Genomic DNA, 23,948 nt, shown 5'->3' with positions numbered 1-23,948 from the left:
GCCCTGCCGGGAAAGCGGACGGAAGCGGGACCCGGGGTCCCGGGGGGGGGGGCGGGGGGGGGGGGGGGGGGAAGGCTGGGAACGGGGCCAGGGGCTGCCCCGGGGCGTGGGAAGCGGGGGGCGGGGGGGGCTGAGCCCCCATGGTGGGGGGTGAGACCTGGGAGCCCCATGGATGGCTGGGGGGGGGGGAGCTCTAGGAGCCCCATAGCTGGGGGGGGGGTAATTCCTGGGACCCCCATGGCTGGGGGGGGGTGAGCAGTAGGAGCCCCATAGCTGGGGGGGGGTAATTCCTGGGACCCCCATGGCTGGGGGGGGGGTGAGCAGTAGGAGCCCCATAGCTGGGGGGGGGGGTAATTCCTGGGACCCCCATCGCTGGGGGGGGGGGGGAGCAGTAGGAGCCCCATAGCTGGGGGGGGGGGTAATCCCTGGGACCCCCGTGGCTGGGGGGGGGGGGGGGGGTGTGGGGTGAGCCCTAGGAGCCCCATAGCTGGGGGGTGCTGAGCCCTTGGACCCCCCCCACAGCTCGGGGGGGGGAGTCCTGGGACCCCCATAGCTGGGGCGGGGGGGGTAATCCCTGGGACACCCATGGCTGGGGAGGGGGTGGGAGCCCTGGGACCCCCATAACGGGAGCGGGGGGGAGAGCTCTGGGACCCCGTGTGCGCGGGGGGGTTGTGAGCCCTAGGACCCCCATAGCTTGGGGGGGGAGCCTTGGGACCCCCATAGCTGGGGGGCTGACCCCTGGGACCCCCACGGTGTGTGTGTGGTGGGGGGGGCCCAGCCCCGGGCTCGGCTCTGGGGGGCGGGGGCGCCCCCTGGCGGCGGCGGCGGGGACCTGCGGGCGGAGCTCCCTTCGGCCCCGCTCGGCCTTTCTCGGCTCCCTTTGGCCGCGCTCGGCCTTTCCCGGCTCCCTTCGTGCCCGCTCGGCCTTTCCCGGCTCCCTTCGGCCCCTCTCGGTATTTCCCGGCTCCCTTCGGCCCCGCTCGGCCTTTCCCGGCTCCCTTCGGCCCCTCTCGCCATTTCCCGGCTCCCTTCGGCCCCGCTCGGCCTTTCCCGGCTCCCTTCGGCCTCTCTCGCTATTTCCCGGCTCCCTTCGGCCTCCCTCGCCATTTCCCGGCTCCCTTCGGCCCCGCTCGGCCTTTCCCGGCTCCCCTCGGCCCTTCCCGGCTCCGCTCGGTTCTCCCCGGCCCTCCCCGGCTCCCTTCGGCCCTCCGCGCCGGGCCGGGCCGGGCCGATGGCGGCGGGCCCCCCCTCTCCGCCCGGTCCCTGCTGCCCCAGCCGGGTGGCGGTGCCCAGCGTGCACCAAAGCCTGCCCGAGATGGACTTCGAGAGGGGTCAGGGGGCCGGGGCGGGGCCAGAGGGGGGGACAGGCCGGGGTGCAGGCAGGGCCTGAGGGTGCAGGCAGGGCCTGTGGTGTTGCAGGCAGGGCTGGAGGGGTGCAGGCAGGGCCCGGGGAGGTGCAGGCAGGGCCTGGAGGGGTGTAGGCAGGGGTGGGGGTGCAGGCAGGGCTTGGCCGGGGTGGGGGAGCAGGCAGGGTTGCAGGCAGGGTCTGTGGTGTTGCAGGCAGAGCTGGAGGGGTGCAGGCAGGGCCTGGGGAGGTGCAGGCAGGGCTGGGGGGGGAGCAGGCAGGGGTGCAGGCAGGGCTGGAGGGGGTGCAGGCAGGGCCTAGGGAGGTGCAGGCAGGCCTGGAGGGGGGTGCAGGCAGGGGTGGGGGTGCAGGTTGGGGTGCAGGCAGGGCTGAGGGGTGCAGGCAGGGCCTGGGGGGGTTGCAGGCAGGGGTGCAGGCAGGGCTGGAGGGGTGCAGGCAGGACCTGAGAGGTTGCAGGCAGGGGTACAGGCAAGGCTGGAGGGGTGCAGGCAGGGCCTGGGGGGGTGTAGGCAGGGGTGGGGGTGCAGGCAGGGCTTAGGGGGTTGCAGGCAGGGGTGCAGGCAGGGCCTGGGGAGGTGCAGGCAGGGCTTGGCGGGGAGGGGAGCAGGCAGGGGTGCAGGCAGGGCTGGGGGGGGGACGCAGGCAGGGCCCGAGGGATTGCAGGTAGGGGTGCAGGCAGGGCCTGTGGTGGTGCAGGCAGGGCCTGGGGGGGTGCAGGCAGGGCTTGGGGGGGAGAGGGGGGGGTCTGTGTGTGCTCATCCCCTGCCTGATTTGTGTCCCGTCCCCCCCCCCACAGGGATCTGGTCGGCGGCGCGGGACGGGGACGAGCGGCGGGTGCTGGAGCTGCTGGAGCGACGGGGGGGGCCCAGCCAGCCCGACACGGCGGGGTACACGGCGCTGGTACGGGGTGGGGGGGCACACACCCCGATCTGGGGGTGCTGGGGGGGGCAGGGAGCAGCGCAGAGCCCCCTGCCCACCCCCCCCTGCCTGGTTCCCCCCCCACACACCCCCCCCCACCTCCCCAGCACTACGCCAGCCGCAACGGGCACCTGGGGGTCTGCCGGCTGCTGCTGCAACGGGGGGCCCGCTGCGACGCCCGCACCCCCGGGGGGGCCACCCCGCTGCACCGCGCCAGCTACTGCGGCCACCTGGCCGTCGCCCGGCTACTGCTAGCCCACGGCGCTGACCCGGCTGCCGCCGACGGGGACGGCCTCACCAGCCTGCACAAGGTGGGTGGGCAGGGGTTGGGGGGACATCGTGTGTGTGCCCCCCCCCCCCCCCCCCCTTTTCCATGTCACGACACCGGTGATGCCGGACGTGTCACCCGCAGGCGGCCGAGCAAGGCCACCCGGAGCTCTGCGCCCTGCTCCTGCGGCACAGCCCGGCGCTGGTCACCGTCGCCGACGTCAAGGGCCGGCGGCCTCGCGACGTGGCCACCGCGGGGGTGAGGGACCTGCTGGATACCTGGGACCAGGAGAGCCACCGCCCCGAGGGACAGGCGGTGACACCGGAGCCCGTCTCCCATGGGTAAAGGAAGCCCTTGGCACCCAACGCCGTCTCCGTCTGTCCCGGCGGGGGGCGGGGGGGTCACCCCGCAGCCTGGCTGCAGCACTGTTGCGGCGGGGGGGGGGGGTGTGGGTGTCACAGCGCTATTTTTTGGCTGCCAGCTCCTCCGGTGGCTTTTTTTTCCTATAAAAAAAAACCAAAACCACAAACGTAAAAAACTTTTGGGGGGGGGGGGGGAGGGGGGGTTGGTTCGGGGAAGGGTTCGGTGTCAAGCGGCCACCGAGCCATGGAAGGACCCGCGGGAGAAGGGGGAGCCTCGCGGGGGCCACCCCGAATCGGGCCACCCCCCCCCCCACCCCTGGGCTGCTCCGCTGTGCCACGGCCCCGAGAAGAACCGGGGACGGAGGTGGCCCCCCCCCCCCCCAGGCCCCTTCCCGCCCCCCCCCATCACCCCAGCCATGCCCAGGGCACGGTTCCCAGTTGGGCCACGGCTACTGGGGCTGGGGGGAGTCGGGGGGGGGCGGAATGATTTTCATCTCGATGCTTTTTTGGGGTGAATTGGTTGCGTTTGGGGTTCTGGAGGATCAATAACCTCCCCCCCCCCCCCCCCCCCCGAAGCACAGAGGAGAGCAACGTACAGATATAGATTTTTTTTTTTTTTTTTTTTTTTTATTACCCAACTGGCAAAAAAAACCCCCACCCCCCCCACCCCCCCCCGCCCCCAAACCCTCAAGCCAACCCCAAAACCCCATCGAATAAAATCCACAGTCGGTTTCACAACCGGGAGGGGGCGGCGGGAGGAGGAGGAGGAGGAAGGGGGGGGGGAGGGAAAGGGAGACCTGGCCCCCCCCCCCCCCCCCCCCGCCCCCCACCGGCCGCGGCCTCCCCCAAATATACAAATCCAACCTGATGCGAAAAATAAATACAAATTCCCGGGGGGGAAGGAGCGGGGAGGGGATTGCATAGAGGAAGATTTAATTTAAAAAAAAAAAAAAAATAAAAAAAAAATAAAAAGGGTTCTTTTTTGTCTTGGTTTATTATTATTATTATTATTATTATTAATTATTATTATTATTATTTCTAGTATCTCCCCGCGGAAGGACCTAGGACCTGATCGTCGAGACGTGATTAACAAAAATAATTAACCTTCTCCCAATAACTTACAAGAGTTCACCCAGGGAACTTGTGCTTTTTTTCGGGAGGCGGGGGGGGGGGGAATTGTGTCTCCCCACCCCCCCACACCCCCCCCAACCCCCCACCCCCCCCACCCCCCCGCACTGGGCGCAAAGCTCCAGGGACAGGGCTTGGGGGGGGGGGGGGGTTCCGGCCGGTGCTCACCGGGGGTCCCACGTCCTGCCCCGAGGATGTCACCGGGGGATTTGGGGGGGGGTCCCCCGGTGCCGGGGGTGGGGGGGGACACGCACGCACGCACACACACACGCGTGCGGCGCCGGCCCCCTCCTGCCTGTACAACTTTGGTCACTAGCTTTGTGCCACCCCAAAAGCCGGATCCTGCGCCCCCCCACCCCCCCCCCCACACCCCCCTGCAACCCTCCCTCCCCCCGCCCCCCCCCCCCCCCCCGGGCACCGATACCCTGAGACACCCCACGGCGGGGGGGAAGGCACCGCAACCGCCGGGGGGGGGTGGGGGGGTGGCCGCCGTCCCTGCCGTCCTCAGCACGCTCGTGACACCGGTGGGCGGCGGAGAGGCCGGGGATGGTGGGGGGTGACGGGGGCGGGGGGGGGGTGGGTGTCTCGGCCGTGGCCGGGAGCCGCCGAGCCCATCCCCTCGGCTTCAGGCCTGCGCCGAGCTCTCCGCCACCCCATCCCCCCCGAAACCCCGGGCCAGCGGGAAAGGGGAACGGGCACGGAGAAAGGTCGGCGGCGCCGGGAGGACGAGCCGTCGCCCTGGTCGCGTCGCACCCCACGCCGACCCCGTCCGACCCTCGTGCCCCAAAAACCCCACCGGGGTGCCCGTCCCCGGGGGGGGCCGCGGCGGAGCCATTTTCCACCCCCCCCCACCCCCCCGAAAGCGGCGTACGAGACCTGAAGCTCCCTGAGCTGAACGAGCGCCGTCGGCGGGGCGGCCGGCGGAGAGTTGGCGGTGCCGTCTCCGCCGCCATCCGTTTAAATTAATTAAAAATAAGCCAGTCTGGAAAGCAGCAGCAAATCCCGGCTCCGTTTCCCGCCGTGCCGCCTCCTCCAGCTCAACCGGGCTCCTCCGGCGACCGCGGCAGCCGGCGCGACGTCACCCGAGGAGACGCCGAACGTTTTCCTACCGGGGAAAAGGGTCCCTTAAAAAGGGGCACGCGAGGTCCTTCCCGGCGCGTGCCGGCGGGGCCGGGGTCAGATGGAGTTTTCCAGGGGGCTGTGGTTGCTCCGGCGGCTCAGGCAGTTCCTCTCGTTGAGGAGACTGGTGGTCTCGTCGGCGGGGGCGGAAGGTTCCGGTTTCTCCGGTAAACCGGTGTCCGCTTTGGGGGCGTTGCTGTCAGGGGATTGGGGACAACTGTCCATGCGGGAAGCCATCAGGCCGTTCTGGTATTCCTGCCGCGTGATCTGTGCCGGGGAAAAAAAGAATAAAAAGCCGGGAGAGGGGGGATGAGGAGCGGTGCCGGACCCCAGCGGTGACATCCCCGTCCCCGTCCCCTGTCCCTCCTCACCTTGACGAACTGGAGGTCGGTGAGAGCACGGACGCTGAAGTCGGCGACGTACTGGGCGCCGGCGCCGGCGTTGAGCTGGTTGTTGCTGCCGCTGACGGGGGAGGAGACGGAGTCGGAGCGTTCGTGGTAGCTGAGGGAAGCCGAGCGGTTCAGGCCGCTGACGTGGGACGGGGAGCGGATCTCTGCGGGGACGGGAGGGACGGGGTCAGACACGCCGCTGAGGGTCCTGCGTCGCGTTGGCACAAGGCCTGGCAACTCTCCACGGGGCGCCGAGCCCCCGGTGACGCCGACGCTGGCTCCGGTGGGTGCCGGGCAGGGAGAGCCCCGTCCCGCAGGCTCCGGGGACACGGAGCCCGGCAGTGACAAGGGGTGACGGGACACGCGTCCACCCCAGCGCAGCCCTGTGCCCCCCATGGCCGAGCGCTGCCATCCCCCAGCTCTGCCGGGCAGCGCCGGGTTTGATCCCTGCCCGTCACTTGCCAAATGGCCACCGGCCACGGAGTCCGGAGCCTGGCCAGACCCGCTGGTCCCCTTCCTCCAGGGCCAGGCACTGCCCAGGGGACAGTCCCAGGGGACACTGTGACTCCCTGAACCGGTGGATCAGTCTCTCTGTGCGGGGTTAGGGACGAGGTGGGGGTTACGGAGACGTGGTGACGTGCTCGGAAAGCCGGGGTGAGGCAGGAACCGCATGCAGCAGCAGGGAGAGCGGCACCTCCTCCTCCGCCAGCCAGCCGGCGCGGGGACAGCCGCCACCGTCCCCCTGCTCCACGCCGGAGAAATCAGGGACCAGCAGGACCCAAACGCCGCCGCCAGCGGGGCCGGGTGACACCAGCCCCACGCCGCAAGCCGCTCCGGGGCAGGAGCCGCTTATTCCTCCTCCTCCGGAGGCACTCGGATGCGGGGCGAGAAGCCGACGGCACCGGGGTTGGTGCACATGGAGCTCGTTGTGGGGGCCAAAATACCCGGTGCTGCATTAAGGGGGTGGGGACGCCCACTCCGGCGGGTTAATGCGGTCGCAGCGGGGTTTGGCACGCCATGCAGCCGCGCCGTTTACCTGTCAACCTGGCAAATAATGACCCTCGCTTTACGGCTGGGCGCCGGGGCTGGGCTGGGAGGGCTGAGGCAGAGAGACGGACAACACAACACACACGCAGAGGACAAGGTCAAGAGCAAACCTCTGGGGCAACGGAGGGGGGCGGCTGCCGGGCGGGACCTCTGCCCCTCGCGGCGACGGAGGCGACGGAGTGACACCGAACCGAGCCGCGAGGAGCCGCGTCCGGCCGCTGGCAGAGCCTGAAAGCCACGGGAGGGCGGCCCGAAATGAGGACGGCGAGTTTTAAAGCGCCGGCTCGGGCGCGGAGCCTCCGCTCGCTGCCGGACACGCTCGGGTGTCTCCCTGAGGGCAAGCGTTGGCCACGCTGCATCCCCCCCCCAGGATGGCTCGGGGGGCACCGGCGGGGGCTCGGAGCTCCCGGCATCTCCTACTCCCAGCGGCAGCTCTAAAAAAAAGGGTGGGAGGGCTCTGCCCGCGCTGGCAGCCGGGCGATCGGTGGGGGGGGGGGGTGCTTACCGGATACAGGAGGGGGGCTGATGGCCATCACCCCGTAATAGGAGAAAGCTCCCGCTTCAAACTTCATGCATTCCTTGCCGGCTTCCACCTCCACCTTGCCCTGCAGGGGAGAGACGGCGTCCCACGCCGTGAGCCACATCCCGCAGCGCTGGGCTGGATGAGACACACGCACCCCCCCACACACACACACCCCCACACACCCCCCCAGCCCATGGCAGCCTTCCCGGGGTGAAGGGGACCCCCAACGTCACCCCGATGTCACCCCGGCGCCCGGCTACCTGCAGGATGAGGATGAAGTAGTCGGCTGCCTTGTTCTTGCAGTAGAGGAAGTGGCGCGGGGATTTCTTGTTCTCGTCGTCAAACTTCAGCTCCTGGATGACGTCGGAGTATTTGAGGAGCCGCAGCAGGATCTTCTCCGAGATGAAGTTGGGGGTGAAGAGCGTCACCTCTGAGAGCGAGAGGGGACGGGGGGCGTCAGAGCCGCGCTCCTTGTCCCTCTCCCGACCCTCCACATGGAGGTGTGACCCCCCCCCCACTCCCCGGGCCCTCGGGTGGTGCCTGGCTCAGGCCGGGCCCCTTCGACACCTCCCCGGGACAGAAGCAGGTCCCCAGCAAGGCCAGCCCCAGCCGCGGGGACACAGGCGCCAGCCAGGGAAGAGGACCGTCCTTGGAGGGACAGGGCCGTGGCGAGCCTCAGGGGCAGGGGCTGGCATCCCCCGACCCCGTCCCCCCTCAATTTGAGGGGAGCGGAACGGGACCAGACGCAAGCGCCCCACAATTTCTGAACGAGACGGTCGGAGCGACTTTTCCTCGAGGCCGGGGTTGGGCGACGACGAGAACGGAGCCCACGCGGCTGCCGGGGACACGGAGCCATCGGTGTCGGTGCCGCGCAGCCGGACTGAGCCCGAGGAGGTGTCCCGAGCCCCGCTTTTCCCCCCCCCGGCCACGGCAAAAAACTCACCCGTGGAGAGGAAGCGGTGAGCGGCCAGCAGCAGCTGCGGGGAGACCTTCACCTTCAGCTCGTTGACGGGGTCCTTGAAGGCCGAGAAGTCCCGCTTGTTCTTCTGGGTGCCCACCCGCTTCCTGGTGCGGTTGTCGGCTGCGGGAAGGGGGAGCGGGGTGTCAGGGGGGAGCAGGGTGGCGGGTGGGAGCAGGGGAAAGGATGGGTGGGTGGGGAGGGGGGGCGGGAAGAGGGCCCGAGCCCCCAAAACCTACTGTACGTATCCGACTCGTCCAGGATCTCCGACTTGATGATCTCCTCGATGACGTCCTCCAGCGTCACCAGCCCCAGCACCTCGTAGAAGGGATCGCCCTCGCCCTCGTTGTTCACCTTCTGCACGATGGCCAGGTGGGACTTCCCTGCGGACAGACGCACCGACGGACGGACGTTAGAAGGGAGACACCCCCCGCCCTCCCCAGGGCAACCCCAGCCTCCCCGGCCAGGTCCCCGCACCCAGGGATGTCACCGGGACCAGCCCTTCCCTCCCCTCCCCGAGCAGGAAAAAATAAACCAGTTAAAATCTTAACGAGCCCCTGGGCTGGGCACTAATTCCCAGTGTAATGACAGTAATTAAGCCCATGACGGTGGCGCCTCCGTGCCACCGTGGGGCGCGGGCTCGGCCAGGGGGTCACCGGAGACGACGGGATGTGTCCCCGGAGGAACCCGTGCCATGTCACCCGAGCACGGCACGGTGCCGGCGACGCCGGGTGAGCGACCGTGGGGTTGAAGACACCCCGGCACGGAGGGCGTCCTCTCCAAAATTCCTCGGCGACTCTGCCAAGCTGAGCCGGGGCTGGCCCATCCCGGAGGAAACGCTCCGGACACCTGGTGAAGAAACGGCCGCCCGATTCCGGAGCCAAAACATCCGGGGGAAGAGAGCCAAGGGCAAGCAGCAGCCGCTGCCCGACCGGCCCTGGCCACGAGCAGCAGGTCCCTGCCGGCACGAAGACCTCTCCAGCCCTAAATTTCCAACTCCCCTCGCTCCGCCGACCTCGCCCCAGGCGGGCAGGATGCGGTTTGCCTTATCCGGATTAAATCCGACCCGCCGGCTCGCGGCGAAGCTGGTGTCGCTCTTGCCCCGGCCGGCCGGCCGGCCAGCCTCTCCGCGAGCCGATGTTTCTCCTGCTTCATCCCAAAATCACACCGAGCCGTTGGGAAAAAACTCCTCGGATGAGGAACGCCCACCTCTGCTCCGGGGAGAGGAGCCGAGCGGCCGCATGGAAACCGCAGCGGGCCCAGGCCAGGCCAACGCACCCGCAGGGCCGGTGTCCTTAGCCTGGGGAAACTGAGGCACGGAGAAAAGCGACCTTCCCTCCCTGAACTCGGGCGCAGCCCGAAATAAAACCCCTTCGACCTCCTCAAACGCCCCGCTCGCCCCCCCAGGCCAGCGGCAAGGTGCCGCGCTCGCCATCCCGCTCCGGCTCCAGCACAAATCTGCCCTCCCCGACGTTATCTGCTATTTAATTTTAGAGCTGGCGGCCGCAGGCCCCTTGTCGCTCAGGGAAAAGCTAATTTTAGGGCTGGGCACCGCACGGCTCCCCTTTGTCTCCTTCTTCGGCCGAGCTCCCGCCGTTGGGGGCAACCCCCCGGCGAAAAAAGGCGACGGGAAAAGGGAGGAGAAGCCCCTAAAACTGCCGCTCGGGCCGCGAAAATCCTTTACGCGCGCTCGCCAAACCCCCTCGGTGAGGCGCGGCGGCTCTTTCGCCCGGCGGGGAGAGGTGGAAGGAGCTGGGAAAAGGTGGAAGGAGCTGGGAAAAGGTGGAAGGAGCTGAGCTGTGGGGCCAGCCCCGATGACTCAGGCAGCGGTTCCTCTCCGGGCCCGGCGGCCAAGGCCGAGCGCGGCGGGGAGCGGCCGGTGGCAAAGCAAACAACGCCGCGGGGTGCCCCAACCGCCCGAGCAAAGGACGGCCGCGGGGTGCGACGGAAACCCCCCCGCACCGGCTTCGGATCCCGCACGCCAGGAGGGAGAGCAACACCCCCCCAGCTCCCCGCGGGCGCTCCCCCCGTTCCAAAAACGGGGAGAAGGCGCCGAGCCGAGCGCTGGGCGTCACTGCGGGAGCCGTCACCCCCAGGCCAGCGCCTGGGACACCTCGGTGGCATCGAGCGGGGGGAGAGATCCGGCTGCCAAGCCCCGCCGTTAGGACAATCAGAAACGCGGCCGGTTGATTTTTTTGTTTTGTTTTGTTTTTTTTTTCCACCCCCCCCCCGCGTTTATCCTTTCCCCCGGCGCGTCTCCCGCTCCCGATCCGGGTCTCGCTGAGCGGGGCGAGGGCAGAGACTTGCCGCGGTGCTGCAGCCAGAAGAAACGGGGTTCGGGGTTAGGGCGGGGGGGGGACGGACACACACACCCCCCTCAAAACCGGCCCCACAAATCCTCCGCTCCTGACCCCACAGAGGCAGCGATGAAAAAAAGAAAAAAAAAAACAAACAAAAAAACCCCAAACCAATACGGGACGTGGGCGGCTTTGTAACCGGAACGAGCGCGCCATAAATCCTTTAATAAGGATTCGTCGGGAGGAAAAGCCGGTGCCAGCAACCGGGATAACTCTAGTTCCGGCAGCAACAGGGCTCCGCTTCTGCGCCGTCGCTTTTCGGAAAGGGGGGGCGAGCGGGACGGCCGGGCGCGCTCCTACGGCGGGGTCTCAAACCGGCGTGAGAGGAACCGGTGGCAAAACATTTGCCGAGGAGGGTTTTCACTAAGCAGGCCAGCTCCGAGGCCGCGAGAGATCCCGTCGTCATTGTCACAACCGCGAGCCGCGACCCAGGGGCGTTGCTCCCCCGCCGGTATTTTCGGGTGCCAGGGAAGCCCCGTCGCAAAGGGAAGCGGGAGCAGAGCTGTTGCCTCCTCCCTACCCTCGGAAATCGGCCAGGCTCGGACCTACCAGCTCCCAAACCCTCCCGCCGAGCTCTCGCCGCGGGAGGAATTATTAAACCCCCTAAATCTTGGAAAAACCCACCCCCACCCCCAGCTCCCCGAAACGGCAGCAAAAGCTCCCGATTCTCGTGATGTGCCCGAATCTCGGCCCCAGCCGGGTGGAAGGGGAGCCAGAGGAGAGCGCGGGGTGACGCACGGCGGAGGGTTGGCCTGGCATCACCCGGCACAGCCGGGCTCTTCGTTTCATCCCAGCCGGGTCCTGAGCCGGCGGGAGCCGCGGGAAGCTGGGGCTGGGGGTGGGATGTACAGGAGGGGCCCCTGCCCGCGTTGGCAAAGCCCTGAGTGGGAAAATCCTGCCTCGGAGCTAAGACGGCTTTCCCCGATCAGCCTCCGGCCAGCCCGGATCCCGCTCCTCCTCCCAGCTCTCGGTTTCGGGGAGCGGAGCGGGGATGGGGGCCGGCACCCCCGCGGGCGGGGAAAGGCCCGGAGGAAGGAGCCGTGCCCAAACCAGGGAGCCGGAGCAATTTTCCAGCAGCTCTTCAAGGGCCTCTGCGGCCGATAATTAAAAAGAAGGAGCAAGTAAACACTCCCAAAGTGTTTCCCGAGGCTGGGCGCTCCGTCAGCGGTAAAGCAGAGGGTTTCCCTCCCCGGCGCAGCGCCGTTACGCACCAAACCCCGGAAGCCCGAGTGGTTGCGGGCGCCGAGCAGCTGCTCCCGGTTCCGTGTCCGGCACCGCAGGCGCCCCCGTGCCCTCCGGATCGCCACCACCCGAACCGCGGGGACCCCAGGCAGCCCCAGCACGGGCAATTCCAGCCCCGGAAGGCAAAACTCCTCCTCCGAGGGGAAGAAAGCAGCCACCCCCCGGACCCTCTCACCCTTTTTGAACTCCTCCAGCATGGCGTCCAGCTTGGTGTCGTGGAAGACGACGTGGACGGGGTGGTTGTAGAATTTGGTGATGGTTTTGAGGGGGGTGCAGTCGTCGGGGTCGACGAAAGCCAGGTCCTTGACGTAGAGGATGTCCATGATGTTGGAACGCTCGTCCTCGTAGACGGGGATGCGGGTGTAGCCGCTCTCCATGATCTCCGACATGGTGTTGAAGTCCAGGATGGCGTCGCTGTTGATCATGAAGCAGTTCTGCAGCGGGGTCATCACGTCCTCCACCGTCTTGGTGCGCAGCTCCAGGGCCCCCTGGATCATGTTGAGCTCTTCCCTCACCAGGTCGTTGTAGGGTTCCGTCACCTTCAGCATCTCCACCAGCTTCTCCCGGTTGTAGACGGTGCCGATCTCCTGGCCCAGGATGCAGTCCAGGAGCTTGCTGATGGGGTAGGAGAGGGGGAACGTCACCAGCATGAAGAACTTGGTGACCACGATGGTGTTGGCGCCCACGGCCAGGCCGTGGCGGGAGCAGAGAGCCTGGGGCACGATCTCCCCGAAGATGACGATGCCGATGGTGGAAGCCACGACGGCGCCGATGCCGGAGCCGATGAGGTCATCGAGGAGGATGGTGAGGGTGGTGTTCACCAGCACGTTCCCCAGCAGGAGGGAGCAGAGCAGGTAGTTGCCTTTCCGTCGGATGGGCTCGATCTTCCGGGCGTAACGTTTCTCCTTCTCGGTGCCGCAGTTCTGGACGATGCGCAGCTCCATGGGATCCAGCGCCATCAGGCCCAGGTTGAGCCCGCTGAACATCCCCGACAGCACCAGCAGCCCGGCGATGAGGATCACCTGCAGCCAGAGGGGCAGCAGCGACTTCTTCTCCTCCAACACCACGATCTGCCCGTCGGCGCCTTGGTGGGGCACCCAGGGCTGGCCGGGCTGGCGTTGGGTGCAGAGGACGTAGGTTTTGGCCTGTTCGTCTTTGCGCAGGGGTTGGACTCGGACCCTCAGCAGGGCCGAGGTGTCGCGGGCCTCGGCCAAGCCGGGTTGGACCAGCAGGTCCTGCGAGCGCTCGGGGCAGGTGCCGTTGGCCACCGAAGCGTTGTTGGAGGTAGCCGGCCGCAACTCGGCGAAGGCCACCCGCTCGCTGGTGCCGGGGCCCAGCCCCAAGCCGTAGAGGCGCAGCAGCACCTCGCTGCCCTCCGTCACCTGGATGGGCCCGCGGGCCGGAGCCCCCGCCGCCGGCTTCGTGCTCTCCTCCAGCCGCATCCCCAGGATCATGCTGTCCCCCGCCGGCACCGCCGCCCCGCCGCCGGGCAGCGCCAGCAGCAGCAGCAGCGGCGGCAGCAGCGGGGGGGGAGACGACAGCGACAGCGACAACGACGAGGAGGAGGAGGAGGAAGAGGAGGGGGCGCCGCCGCCACCGCCCCCCCCGGCCCCGCCGCGCCGCCGCCGCCCGCCGCCCGGCGCCATGTTGGTGTCTCGCGGGGCCGCCGCGCTCGCGGCAGCGTCACACGCCGCGCCACGCCCTCGGGGAGGGCGGGACACACACACACACGACGTCACACCCCCCCCCTCCCGCCCCGCCCCGTCCCGTCCCGCCGGCGCGCCTTAAGGGGGCCATGGCGTCGGGGCAATGGCAGGGTGGGGACCGCAGATAGGGGGGGGGCTGCGAGGGGGGTGGGGGAGACGCGGAGAGGGGTGAGGGGGTGGAACGGGAGTGGGGGCGTCGGTTTGGTGCCCCCCGCGGAAGGAGGATGCGTGGGGGGCCAGGGGCATACGCGCCTTGAGGGGGAGACGGGGACACACTGGGGGGGGGGGGGTGTACACTAAAACCGTGGAAGGGGGACACTAGGACCTGGGGTCACTAGGGCCTGGGGAGGGGCCACTCACTACTAGGGCCTGGTGGGGCACGAGGACCTGGGGAGGGGGCGCTCACTAGGACCTGGGGGAGGCACGAGGACCTGGCGGACACACTAGGACCTATTGGAGGGGGGGCACTAAGACCTGGGGGCAAAGGACACTAGGACCTGGGGGGGGGCACTAGGGCTGGGGGGGGCACTAGGACCTGGGGGGGGGAGGAAACGACGACGATAGGACCGGGGGGGGGGGCACTAGGCTCCTGGGGAGGGGGGCACTAGGACCGGGGAGGGGGAGGACGACGACACTAGGACCGGGGGGGCACTAGGACCGGGGGGGGCACCGGGGCTGGGGGACACACTAGGACTGGGGGTGGCACTAGGACCTGTGGGGGAAGACGACGACCCTAGAACCGGCGGTGGCGCTAGGACCGGCGGGGGGGCACTAGGACCGGGGGGACGACAGCGGAGCAAGTGCGCGCCAGATCCATGCGCGGACCCTTTAAATCTGCCGGAACTACATCGTGCCCGCGCGCGCCCCGCCTCCCCGTTGACAGACAGGCGGCGCGGCCAACCGGCGGGCGGAACGGGACGGAGGGGCGGCCAATGGGCGGGCGGGGCGGGGCGGTGCAGGGAAGATGGCGGCGGCGGCGGGCCGGTGGCGGGCCGGGCTGGCGCTGCTGGCCGTGGCGCTGGGGCTGGGCGGGCCGCGGGCCGAGCAGACGGAGGAGCACCTCAAGCGGGAGCATTCGCTCTCCAAACCGTACCAGGGTGAGTGTGGGGCAGGGGGGGACGGCGGACGATGTCCGGTACCGGCTCCCGGTACCGACGGTGCGTGTGGGCCGCAGGTGTGGGCTCGGCCAGCTCGGGGCTGTGGGACCTGCTGGGCAACGCCATGGTCATGACCCAGTACATCCGCCTCACCCCCGACGTGCAGAGCAAGCAGGGAGCCGTCTGGAACCGAGTGGTGAGTCCCCGGGGGCGGGGAGGCCTGCACCGGGGCTGGGGGGGGGGGGAGTGGTGGTGAACCGGGATGGGGGGCACTGAGGGACCGGGGGGTGCCCTCCCGTGGGGGTGGGATAGTGGGGGGGTGGGGGGGCAGTAGGAGCGGATTGATTGCGGGGGGAGAGAGTGGGTTTTGGGGTGAGTGGGGGGAAATTGGGGGCTGGGGAGGGGATTTGGAGACGGAGCCAGGGGTGGTGGGGGGGCCCTGAGGGAGGTGGGGGTGTGGGTAGGGCTGGGGGGGTGACTGATGGGGAGGGGGGCTGGGGAAAGAGGTTTGAGTTGGCGGGGGGGGGGGGGGGGGGACGAACGATGACAAGGACAGGTCTGGGCCAAATGAGGGAGCGTGGGGGTCCCGGCCAGCAGGCGTGAGGGGTTTACTTGGGGGGGGGGGAGGTGGGTACTTGTGGGGGGTTTGGAGACTGAGCTGGGGGTGGTGGGGGGCCCTGAATGACAGGGGGGGGTGTGGGTAGGGCTGGGGGGGGGGGGTGACTGGTGGGGAGGGGGGCTGGGGAAGGGGGTTTGAGGTGGGTGGGGGGGTGTGTGTGTCTTGGCTGAGGGGGCTGGGCAAGTTTGGGCCAAATGAGGGAGCGTGGGGGTCCAAGGGCAGCAGGTATGGGGGGGATTTTACTGGGGGTGGGGGTTTGGAGGCTGAGCCAGGGTTAGTGGGGGGTCCTGAGTGAGAGATTTGAGGTGTGGGTAGGACGGGGGGGGGAGTCTTGGCTGGGGGGTGCTGGGCAGGTCTGGGCCAAACGAGGGAGTGTTGGGGTCCAGGCCGGCAGCTATAGGGGGTTTACTGGTGGGGGGTGGTGGTTTGGGGGTTTTGGGGGGCGCAGGAGGTGTTGGGGCTGGGGAGGTTCGAGAGTCTGGGCCAAGGTGACGGTGGGGGGAATTGGGGTGGGCTGTGGGGGCCCTGGGGTGGTGGGGAGCGGGCTGGGGAGGTCCATGGGGGGTTGGAACTGGGGGTACCGGCAGCACTTCAGCGTCCAGCCTTTGGCGTGGCGATTCCTGCAAGGGCTGAGTCCCGTCTGTCCCCTCCTCCAGCCCCATGTGGCTTTGGGGTGTCTGTGCTGACCAGTTTGGGGTCTCTCATGGGACCACCGTGACCGGAGCGCACCCGCAGCCCCCCTTTGCTGCGCCCACGTCTCAGAGCGGGGCCGGTAAAGCGGCAGCTCCATGTGATGCGTGCGCGCCAGCGCTACGCTCTGTTAAGGCGTTTTGCTGCCCCTCGCGAGCCTTTCGCCTGGCAGACGGCAAAGCTGCCTTGAATACCTCGATAATTCCTGTTTAATTTCAATTTGGGGTTGAAATTGGTGGGATTTTTTGCGCCCCGGAATCCAGCCCGCTCTGTAGTGGTTTGGGAAATGCTCTACGAGACCAGAAGCGATCCATCGCGCTCGACTTCTATTGTTATAAAATATTGAGGGAGATTTGGTTTTTCACTTGGGCCAACGGCCGGCTTCACGTCGCCTGGGCGAATCTGTCGTGAGCTTGTCGCGTTTTGTGCCTGTTCGCGCAGGGAATTTGTTGGTAGCTCAAGAAATAATTGGCTCATGAGCAATTAAGAAGCTGGAGCTGCTCCTCGGGCTCCTTCTGCTCTCTTTTTCCCAGGTGTAAGTTATTGATTTTTGCCGGAGTTGCTGTTGTCTGAGAATAGTGTGAGATCAGAATTGGTTCTTTGGCTTTTTGTAGCTCTGGGTAACGACCAATTCCCTCGGCTTCACGGTGTCCCTTGGGATTAATTATTCTTGCTCGCATCCAAAATATAGGTCAGCGCCGTCCGTTGGTAGGGGAAACGGGGAGCGGCGGTGTGCTCTCCGGTTTGGTGGCACGTGGAGCTGCTGGTGATGGCAGGGGACAGTGCAGCGGAGGGTGCTGGCATGAGGGACATCTACGTTTCACATCCTCGCTCTTATATTTTTTTTTTTTTTTATTTTCCTGCAGCCGTGTTACCTGCGAGACTGGGAGATGCAGGTGCATTTTAAAATCCACGGCCAAGGCAAGAAAAACCTGAACGGAGACGGTTTTGCCATCTGGTACACCAAGGATCGCATGCAGCCGGGTAAAGCGTCGGCAGTAGCTGCTGGGGGGGGGGGGGGGGGGCCATGCTTCGAGGGGACAGTGTCGGGTGGCACGTGCCACCTTCTCGGGGACACTTTCTCCCTGGTCTGTAGGCTGGCTTGGGGAAATCTCAGTGGGGAATCGCAGTGTTTTGGGGCCTTAGGGCTGTTTTTCTTTCGCCCTGGCAGGCGCAGAGGGAGTAACGCCCGTGCATGAGGCCACCTCTGAGCCTCGGCACCCTGGGCTGGGGCGGGGGGGGGGGGGGGGGGGTTTACGGCAGGGGGGGGCCCTAGGAGGCTGGAGTCAGCTCGGCGATAGGCGGATTTGGGATTGTTTTGCCCTGATCTTGAGATGGGCGGTGTCACGGGACGCGTGGGGCCTCCCGTGCTGGGGGTTGGCTCCTTAAAAAAAAAAAAAAACAAAAACAAAAAAAAAAACCAAACCCAGACTGCGGAGGAAGCTCGATCCCTGACCAGCAAAGGGGGGTGGGGGATTTAATCTGACTCCCCTGCCTGGAGGGTCTGCGTGCTCAATTAACTGCTCAAGGCTGCCTCGCTATCTGATAACAGTGAAGAACGTGAAGGGATGGGTAACAAACCCTTTGCAACGCTTGCCTGGCCTTGCCATCCTTATCCATAGCCTCTTCTTCCTTCTAGGACCTGTCTTCGGAAGCAAGGATAACTTCCTGGGCTTGGGAGTGTTCGTGGACACCTACCCAAACGAGGAGAAGCAGCAGGAGGTGAGCTAGAGAGGATAAACGGGACCGTGCTCCTCGCCGGCTGCCTGCTGAGCGTGGCACGGGCAGCGCCGAGGTTACGGCTTGCGTCGCTGCGAACGCTTCCTTGGCGCGGTGCGATCTTCTTTGAGCTCTTAAATCGGAGACCAGACGTTTCTCCGCTGCCGTTCCCCGCCGTGCTCCGTGGAGTTGGTTTTTCCTCCCTAGGGAGGCACTGACTCTTCAGAAAAAGCCGCGGGGTGGTTGTGTGGTCAGCTTTACCCAGAGAAAAGCCTTCCTGGGGCAGGAGAAAACTAGCCGGTGACACCATCTCTGCGTTTGCGAGCTCCTGTGGTCTTCGTAGACCTCGAGTAGAGCGGTACCCGAGCTGCCAGCCCAGGCCTGGGTGCGCGCCGGGGCTGTTTCCTGGCGGGAGGCTTTCCCTGCTCTCAGGGATGCAACGTGACTAAACGTCTTTGTGTTCCTGATGTGGCCGTTGTTTGTTTGGGGTTTGTTGGCGTCCGTTCTGGTGGAGAAGGGAGCGCAGAGGCACTTAAAACCGGGTCCTTCCCACCCTTAACGCCGGGATGGGTTTCATCACTCCGAAACCAAAGCCGGACCTTTCCTTACTTCTAGTTTATCCTAAAAAATAGGCGCTGTTTTACCCCGAGACCTTGGCGTCAACCCCGCAGGAGCCCCTTCAGCCCAGGGAGAGAGCCAAAAGGGCGCAGTTGGGATGTGCCCTGACCTAGGAGCTGCCGAGCAAACGTTGAGTAACTACCAGCTTTTTTTTTTTTTGGTTTAAACATCCAAAGCAGCCGGCTCCGGCGCAGGGGTGGACTTTGGGCTCCTAAAAAAAACTTTAGGAGCTGCCTGGCGCCACGTTACCGGCAGCGCTCGGGGAATTAGTGTGGCGTTGGATGGATCCTGTTGATCTGTGGGGTGGCGGCTCTGCTTTTTGTGGGGTAAAAGGACCCGCACGACAGGTTTTATTTAAAAGAAAGAATCAGCGGAACGCGGCTGTCCGGTTTCCCGGAGAGGGCTGCTCTCCTCTGGTCGAGCTCCGAGGAAGGGAAGAGATGGAGAAATGCTGGTCGGCCAGTTGCTGCAATGTGGGTTCACAGTTGTTTTGGGGTTTTTTTTTTGGTTTTGTTTGGTTTTTTTTTTTTCTCGCCTTTAAAAGGACGAAAAAGAAAGGTTTTATTCCGGAGGGAAGAGGGACAGGTTAGTTGTTAGGTCCCTGAGGAGCGGTTGTGGCCGATGTGTCCCCCCCCCGTTGGGGCGCTGGCTTTAGCGCGAGTGAGCTCCTGCGCCCCGAGGAGGAGGAGGAAACGCCAAGGAGGTGGCAACGCTTGATGTGGCTTTCGCCCACCAGCGCCGTTTCCTAGCCGCGCGTCCCGGGATTCGGCACCTAACGCCTAAAACCCTCTCTGCTTTAGTCTCCGCTAAGCCGATAACGCGCTGAGCTCTCCAGGGAGGAAGTTTCCAGGTTGCAGGTTAATACTAACTCTGGTCCGTGACTGTCTTGCTTCTGTGCTCTTTCTCGCTTTGCGATAACCCTGGACTGGCAGGCTCAGAAGAGGAGGTACAGCCCGGGAAATCAGGTACTTGCTCTTGCTCACCTACCCGTTCCCACGCTGTCGGGTTTCACCTTGGCTTATGGTCGAGGAATTCCCTCTCCCGAGCTCCGCAAATCCCCGCGTGAGCCCAGAAATCCCTGTGTGTGAGCCGGGAGACTGCATGGAAACCGGCTGTCCTCCATCCCGGATGTCCGGGAGCCCCGAGCAAAGCTGGGGGATGAAGTGGGATCGTGCCGTTAGCTTGTTGAGATGGATTCTTGGAAGGTTGAAGGAGTTCGGGGTCCGTAGGGCTGTCGCGGCTCTCGACCCCGGAGCCGTGGCCAGCGGGGCGAGAGCAGGAACCTCACCCCCAGCCTTGTTTCCCCTTCGCAGCGCGTCTTCCCTTACATCTCGGCCATGGTGAACAACGGCTCCCTCACCTACGACCACGACCGGGACGGGAGACCGACGGAGCTGGGGGGCTGCACGGCCATGGTGCGCAACCTCAACCACGACACCTTCCTGGTGATCCGCTACGTGAAGAGGAGACTGACGGTGAGTCCCGCCTGCCGGGAGCGGAGCGGCCAGCCCCGCCGCGGAGGGGCTAAGGGTGCCTCTTCTTTCTCAGGTGTTGATCGATATCGACGGTAAGCACGAGTGGAGAGACTGCATCGACATGCCGGGCGTGCGCTTGCCTCGCGGGTATTACTTTGGGACCTCTTCTGTCACCGGCGACCTGTCAGGTACTGCCCCGGGGTCTTGTTTTCCACTCAGCTCTGGTAGCTCCTGCGCGGCTTTGGGCGTCTGGAGGCGCAGCTCGGTAGCCGGTGGGGCTTACAGAAGCGCCTGAGGACCTTTCCGTGCTTTAAGCAGCCTTTAGCGGCGAGCTGGGAGCCTGGTTGTTTTTTTTTTTTTTGTCTTGCAGCAACTCCCGAGGAGCCCAAAGCCCTGTCTGGGCACGTTGTTTTCCCCGAGCGCTTTGTTTAGGCGGCGCGTCCCACTTTCCTTAAAGCTCCCGGTGTGGCCGCAGCCTGACCTCAACCAGCCTGTCTTAATGACACAGCGGCAAAGTGGCCGTACCGGCTTGGCCGGAGGCTCTGTCTCCAAAACGTGTGCCTTGGGAGGAGTAAAAACACGATGAGCATTGGAAAAAAAAAAAACAAACCACATCTCTGCTCTCCTGCTGCCACCTGGGGTGGCTGGGTTAGCCCCGAGGGCAGTGCCGGCGAGAGCTGCTGTGGACGTGAGGTGTTACAGGCAAGCCAGGAGGATGCTCGCTCCTCGTCTCTGTCTCTGGGGCTATTTCGCTTTGGCTTTCGTAGCCCGCTGGTTTTCATCCGCCCATTATTGAGGGAGGGGTCAGCCAGGTGTACTCGGAAACGGCGTTGGTGCAAGGTGGGCCGACGTCCATCGGGTTTTGCAAAAAAAGAGCTAAAGTTAAAGCTCTCCGCCTTCCTCGGAATAATCCTTCCCTCCCGGCGCTGCCTGAGGTGCCGTCAGGCCCGGCGTTACCCCGCTGGGCCTCTTTTGGGCAGGTTTTAAGCCCGATTTGAGTTCGGCCTCGACAAAAGCTCATTGACGGCCGGTGTCTGGGCCCATTGTTGGTTCCAACAAAAGTTCCTTTGCTCTCTCCGATCTGTGCCCGGGGAGCTGGCAGGCTGGTCCGGAGCACTCGCCTTCTCCCGCTAATAACCCCTTCATCACAAGCAAAGGAAGTAGGGCCACGTGAGGCCGATGCCAACGCATTCCCTTCGGGTGGCCGAGCGGTTTCGAGTCAGATGATCTCCCGCTCTGGGGCTGTTTGTTGGTTTGTTTTGGGTTTTTTTGTTGTTTGGTTTTGTTTTTTTTTTTTCCTTCAGTTTAAGTAGCTTAAAAGGTTCCTGTTGGCAGAGGGCCCTGCGCTGGGCGCAGCTCTCGGCCCGGCGTAGATCCTGCCCTGCGGAGGTGAGGTTTCCCCCCCGCCATGGGAAGGGAGAAGCCAGCGCCTTTGCCCCCAGCGACAGCATCCCCGTGGCACTCGAGTCCCCTGGCCGGAGCCGTATTTCTCGGTGACGCCTTGGGACACATTTCCGCTCTCCTTCCAGACAACCACGACATCATTTCGCTGAAGCTTTACCAGTTGACGGTGGAGCGGACGCCGGAGGAGGAGAAGCGGGACCGAGAGGTGTATCTGCCGGTCGTGGACAACCTGAAGCTGCCGGGAAGTGAGTAGGAGCCACCGGCCTCATGCCAGGGGAAGGCGGGACCAGCACGGAATTGGGAGGGACCCGCAGGGGTACGGAGCTGTGGTGCTTGCGGAGCAGATAGCACGTTGTCTCACCGCCAAACTAGCCGAGCTCCAGCTGGAATCGGGAGGTCTGTGCCCCGTTCTTCCCCCCGACGGTTGTTCTCGTCCACTGCGCGGCACGACCGGTGTCGCGGCCCGTTTGGCGTGGGTGTAGCGGGCAGCAGCGCTCTGCCTCGGAGAAGTGCTGCCCTCCTGGAGGATCCCAGCCCGCTCGGCTAAGCGTGTCCGTTCCACTTGGGTCATACCGCGACCAAAACGGGGTGTGCTGGTCCACTGGAAGCTCACGGAGGTTGGAACCTCAACGGTGCCACCTCTCCTCCAGAAATCCCGCCGCCGTCGTGTCCACGAGCCCCTCGTGCGTCCTGAGGTCTCGTGGCTCCGGCCCTTCCGATGAGCTGAGCCCCAAAGCTTTGGGGAGCCCAACCCTGGGGGTGGTGTGAGCCTGGCAGGGTGTGCGTGGGGGGGGTTACCGGTGTGGCCTGTGGGGTGGCTAAACCCACCTCGTGCAGGCAGATCTCAGCTGGGTTTTTGGGGTGCTGGGCACTCTGGGTGCTCACAGGTTGGTTTTTCTTTCTCTGCCACGCAGTGGAGGCGCCGCTGGAGCCCATGAGCGGCCTGGCTCTCTTCTTAATCGTTTTCTTCTCCCTCGTTGCCATCGTTTTCGCCATCGTCATCGGAGTCATCGTCTACAACAAGTGGCAGGAGCAGAGCCGGAAACACTTCTATTGACTTGGGAACCGTCACCCCCCCTCACCCCCCCCCCCGCCGGGGATGGCCCATTGCTAGTCCTTGCTAGCCACGTCCCGACTCCCACCCATCCTAGACTGGCCAGAGCGTGATGGACCGACCCTCACGGCAGGGACCCTCGTGTCCCCCCTGAAATCCCCAGCGGGAACGGCTGCAGCTTCTTAACTGGGCTCCAGAACTCTCACGCTGCTGCCGGGGGAGTGTTCGGGGCGGGGGGAGCGATCCCCAGCGTGGCGTCCGACGGACTGGGAGCCGAGCGCCGCGGGGACGGACCGAAGGAGCTTCGCTTTGCGAGTTGTTCAGGAGGACGGGGCTGTGCCGCGGGGGCGCCGGCGATGCCGAGCCGGCTCGCTGCCGTACTGGGAGCCCCGACGCCGACAGAAGACGCCACCTGGGCTGTGAAATCCGTCTGAGAGGGATGCTAGCGAGCGCCTGCTTTCCTCTCCGCACCCTTACGATAACCCTTTGCGGCGTTACCGTAACCCTCGCAAACCTTTCGGCTCAAGCCGTTTCGTATCCAGGAGGGATTTTCCAAGCTGTTCATCCCGCTCCGGCTGCTTTCCCATCTACCTGTCTTTGGAGACCGGGCTGCTTTTCTTCGTACTTTGGATTCCCCCCGCTGCCGTGCGACCCCTCTCTGTCCCGCAGGACGCCGAGGTTTGGTGTTTTGTTTTTTTTTTTCTTTTGGGGCAGGGGATGCTCACGGTTTTTCCCCGGTGGTGAGGCAGGTCGAGCTGGGAACCTGCCTGGCTGCCGGGCTCCCCCCCTTGGGGACCAACCGTTCCCCCTTTTGGGGACAAAGCCCCCTCCTCGCTGCGGGGTGTAGCGCCGGCTTCCCTATTTTTTTTTATTTTTTTATTTTTATTTTTTTTTTAAGAACAATTTGCTGCTGCGTCTGGGGGCTCGGCCCCTCTCCCCGCTCCGTAGGGTTGAGGCTGAGCACGCTGCCGCCTCCGCGCGCCTCCCGTCCCGCACCCGTGCCGTTTTTGCGTGTCGTGGCTTCTGGCAGGTTTTTTTTGTGGTTTTGTTTTTTTTTTTGCGCCCCCCACCCTCCCCGCCTCGGTGCTCGCTGCATCCCCGGGGCCCCTCCGAGGAGGAGGAGGAGGAGGGAGCTGAGCCTCGCGGGGGCCCTTCCCCAACCTCTCGGAGCCGGAGCTCTCGCTGCCTTTCAGGGAGTCGTAGTTTCTTCCTACCTCAGTGACTGCTTTTGGTCAACGATTTCTCCGCGTTTCTCTTGCCCGTCGTCACAGCCGCCTTCCCCCCCCGGCCGGGGACCCCGTGAGGTGGTGGCACGGGGGGCGCGGGGTCCCCGGCGGGACCCAGGAGAGGGAGATACGAGGTCAGTTTATCCCGGGGCCATTTCAGTGGCTCTGGGGACATCAAAATGGCAAATTTTTGCCACCCCGCCAGCCCCCGGCATTGGCAGCACCCTCCTCGCCGGTGTCCCGGGGAGCTGTGTCCTTGTCCCGCTGCTTTCCGGGACTCTCGCACCCAGGACGGACCCCCATGGAGGCGGGGGGGGGTGGTGGTGGGGGGGTTGTCCCGGCGGTACCCAGGGGACGGGGGGGACACGCGTGGCCGGCGGGTTTTTCGGCAGGATGCTGTCACCGGGGTAGGTGGGAGCTTTTTTTTTTTTTTCTTTCCCGAAGTGCCCGATGGTGGTTGTGGTGTGAAAGGAGAGGGTTTTGTGGGGGTTTTTTTTTTTGTTTTGTTTTGTTTTTTGTTTTTTTTCCCTCTGGCCTTTTGCCTCTTTGCCTGAAAACCAGGAGCGAAAGGTGCGCGCCTCTCCCTGGAGCTGTAACTGGTGTCTCGAAATAAACATCGGTGTGTGTGTGACACGGCCCCTGTGCCTTTTGTCACCCGCCCCC

At 65.5% G+C, this 23,948-nt stretch overlaps 3 protein-coding genes across 8 annotated transcripts; 2 read left to right on the top strand and 1 right to left on the bottom strand.

The window, feature by feature from the left end:
- The first annotated feature begins 1,035 nt into the window (after window positions 1-1,035).
- ANKRD39 (ankyrin repeat domain 39) lies at window positions 1,036-4,103 on the top strand. Its single transcript, XM_074563697.1, has 5 exons — window positions 1,036-1,331; window positions 2,163-2,266; window positions 2,392-2,595; window positions 2,697-2,893; window positions 3,957-4,103. Exons 1-5 carry the CDS (start codon window positions 1,232-1,234, stop codon window positions 4,015-4,017), a joined length of 666 nt encoding a protein of 221 aa, XP_074419798.1. The 5' UTR covers window positions 1,036-1,231; the 3' UTR covers window positions 4,018-4,103.
- Window positions 4,104-4,625: 522 nt separating this feature from the next.
- Window positions 4,626-13,366, bottom strand: CNNM4 (cyclin and CBS domain divalent metal cation transport mediator 4). 2 transcript variants are annotated; one of them, XM_074563695.1, is made up of 8 exons: window positions 11,853-13,366; window positions 8,318-8,461; window positions 8,064-8,201; window positions 7,381-7,550; window positions 7,103-7,202; window positions 6,587-6,649; window positions 5,533-5,714; window positions 4,626-5,428 (listed from the first exon to the last, which is right to left on the bottom strand). In XM_074563695.1, the coding sequence occupies exons 1-8, from the start codon at window positions 13,321-13,323 to the stop codon at window positions 5,219-5,221; spliced, it is 2,478 nt and encodes an 825-aa protein (XP_074419796.1). In that variant the 5' UTR covers window positions 13,324-13,366; the 3' UTR covers window positions 4,626-5,218. The 2 variants fall into 2 exon arrangements, with proteins under 2 accessions (XP_074419796.1, XP_074419797.1); XM_074563696.1 differs by lacking the exon at window positions 6,587-6,649.
- Window positions 13,367-14,336: 970 nt separating this feature from the next.
- Window positions 14,337-23,916, top strand: LMAN2L (lectin, mannose binding 2 like). Of its 5 annotated transcripts, XR_012584285.1 has the most exons (10): window positions 14,340-14,480; window positions 14,558-14,676; window positions 16,656-16,773; window positions 17,429-17,511; window positions 19,059-19,091; window positions 19,440-19,601; window positions 19,675-19,789; window positions 21,131-21,250; window positions 21,920-23,363; window positions 23,404-23,916. XR_012584285.1 is itself a non-coding variant. In XM_074563720.1 (9 exons), the coding sequence occupies exons 1-9, from the start codon at window positions 14,348-14,350 to the stop codon at window positions 22,060-22,062; spliced, it is 1,026 nt and encodes a 341-aa protein (XP_074419821.1). In that variant the 5' UTR covers window positions 14,342-14,347; the 3' UTR covers window positions 22,063-23,916. The 5 variants fall into 5 exon arrangements, 3 of the variants coding, with proteins under 3 accessions (XP_074419823.1, XP_074419821.1, XP_074419824.1); XR_012584286.1 differs by lacking the exon at window positions 19,059-19,091 and having other exon boundaries at window positions 14,337-14,480; XM_074563720.1 differs by having other exon boundaries at window positions 14,342-14,480; window positions 21,920-23,916.
- The last annotated feature ends 32 nt before the right edge of the window (window positions 23,917-23,948 follow it).

The sequence above is a fragment of the Larus michahellis genome, chromosome 20 (genome assembly GCF_964199755.1).
Source record: "Larus michahellis chromosome 20, bLarMic1.1, whole genome shotgun sequence".
NCBI classification, from domain to species: Eukaryota; Metazoa; Chordata; class Aves; order Charadriiformes; family Laridae; genus Larus; species Larus michahellis.
This window is presented reverse-complemented; position numbering and strand designations above follow the sequence as displayed.

Coding starts and splice junctions, on each gene's coding strand:
- ANKRD39 (XM_074563697.1), top strand. CDS start 1,232: ATGGCGGCGGGCCCCCCCTCTCCGCCCGGTCCCTGCTGCCCCAGCCGG. Junction 2,596..2,696: donor GCCTCACCAGCCTGCACAAG/GTGGGTGGGCAG, acceptor TGTCACCCGCAG/GCGGCCGAGCAAGGCCACCC. Junction 2,894..3,956: donor CCGGAGCCCGTCTCCCATGG/GTAAAGGAAGCC, acceptor TATTATTTCTAG/TATCTCCCCGCGGAAGGACC.
- CNNM4 (XM_074563695.1), bottom strand. CDS start 13,323: ATGGCGCCGGGCGGCGGGCGGCGGCGGCGCGGCGGGGCCGGGGGGGGC. Junction 8,202..8,317: donor GGACGAGTCGGATACGTACA/GTAGGTTTTGGG, acceptor CCCTTCCCGCAG/CCGACAACCGCACCAGGAAG. Junction 7,203..7,380: donor ACTTCATCCTCATCCTGCAG/GTAGCCGGGCGC, acceptor TCTCCCCTGCAG/GGCAAGGTGGAGGTGGAAGC.
- LMAN2L (XM_074563720.1), top strand. CDS start 14,348: ATGGCGGCGGCGGCGGGCCGGTGGCGGGCCGGGCTGGCGCTGCTGGCC. Junction 19,602..19,674: donor ACGTGAAGAGGAGACTGACG/GTGAGTCCCGCC, acceptor CTTCTTTCTCAG/GTGTTGATCGATATCGACGG. Junction 21,251..21,919: donor CAACCTGAAGCTGCCGGGAA/GTGAGTAGGAGC, acceptor TCTGCCACGCAG/TGGAGGCGCCGCTGGAGCCC.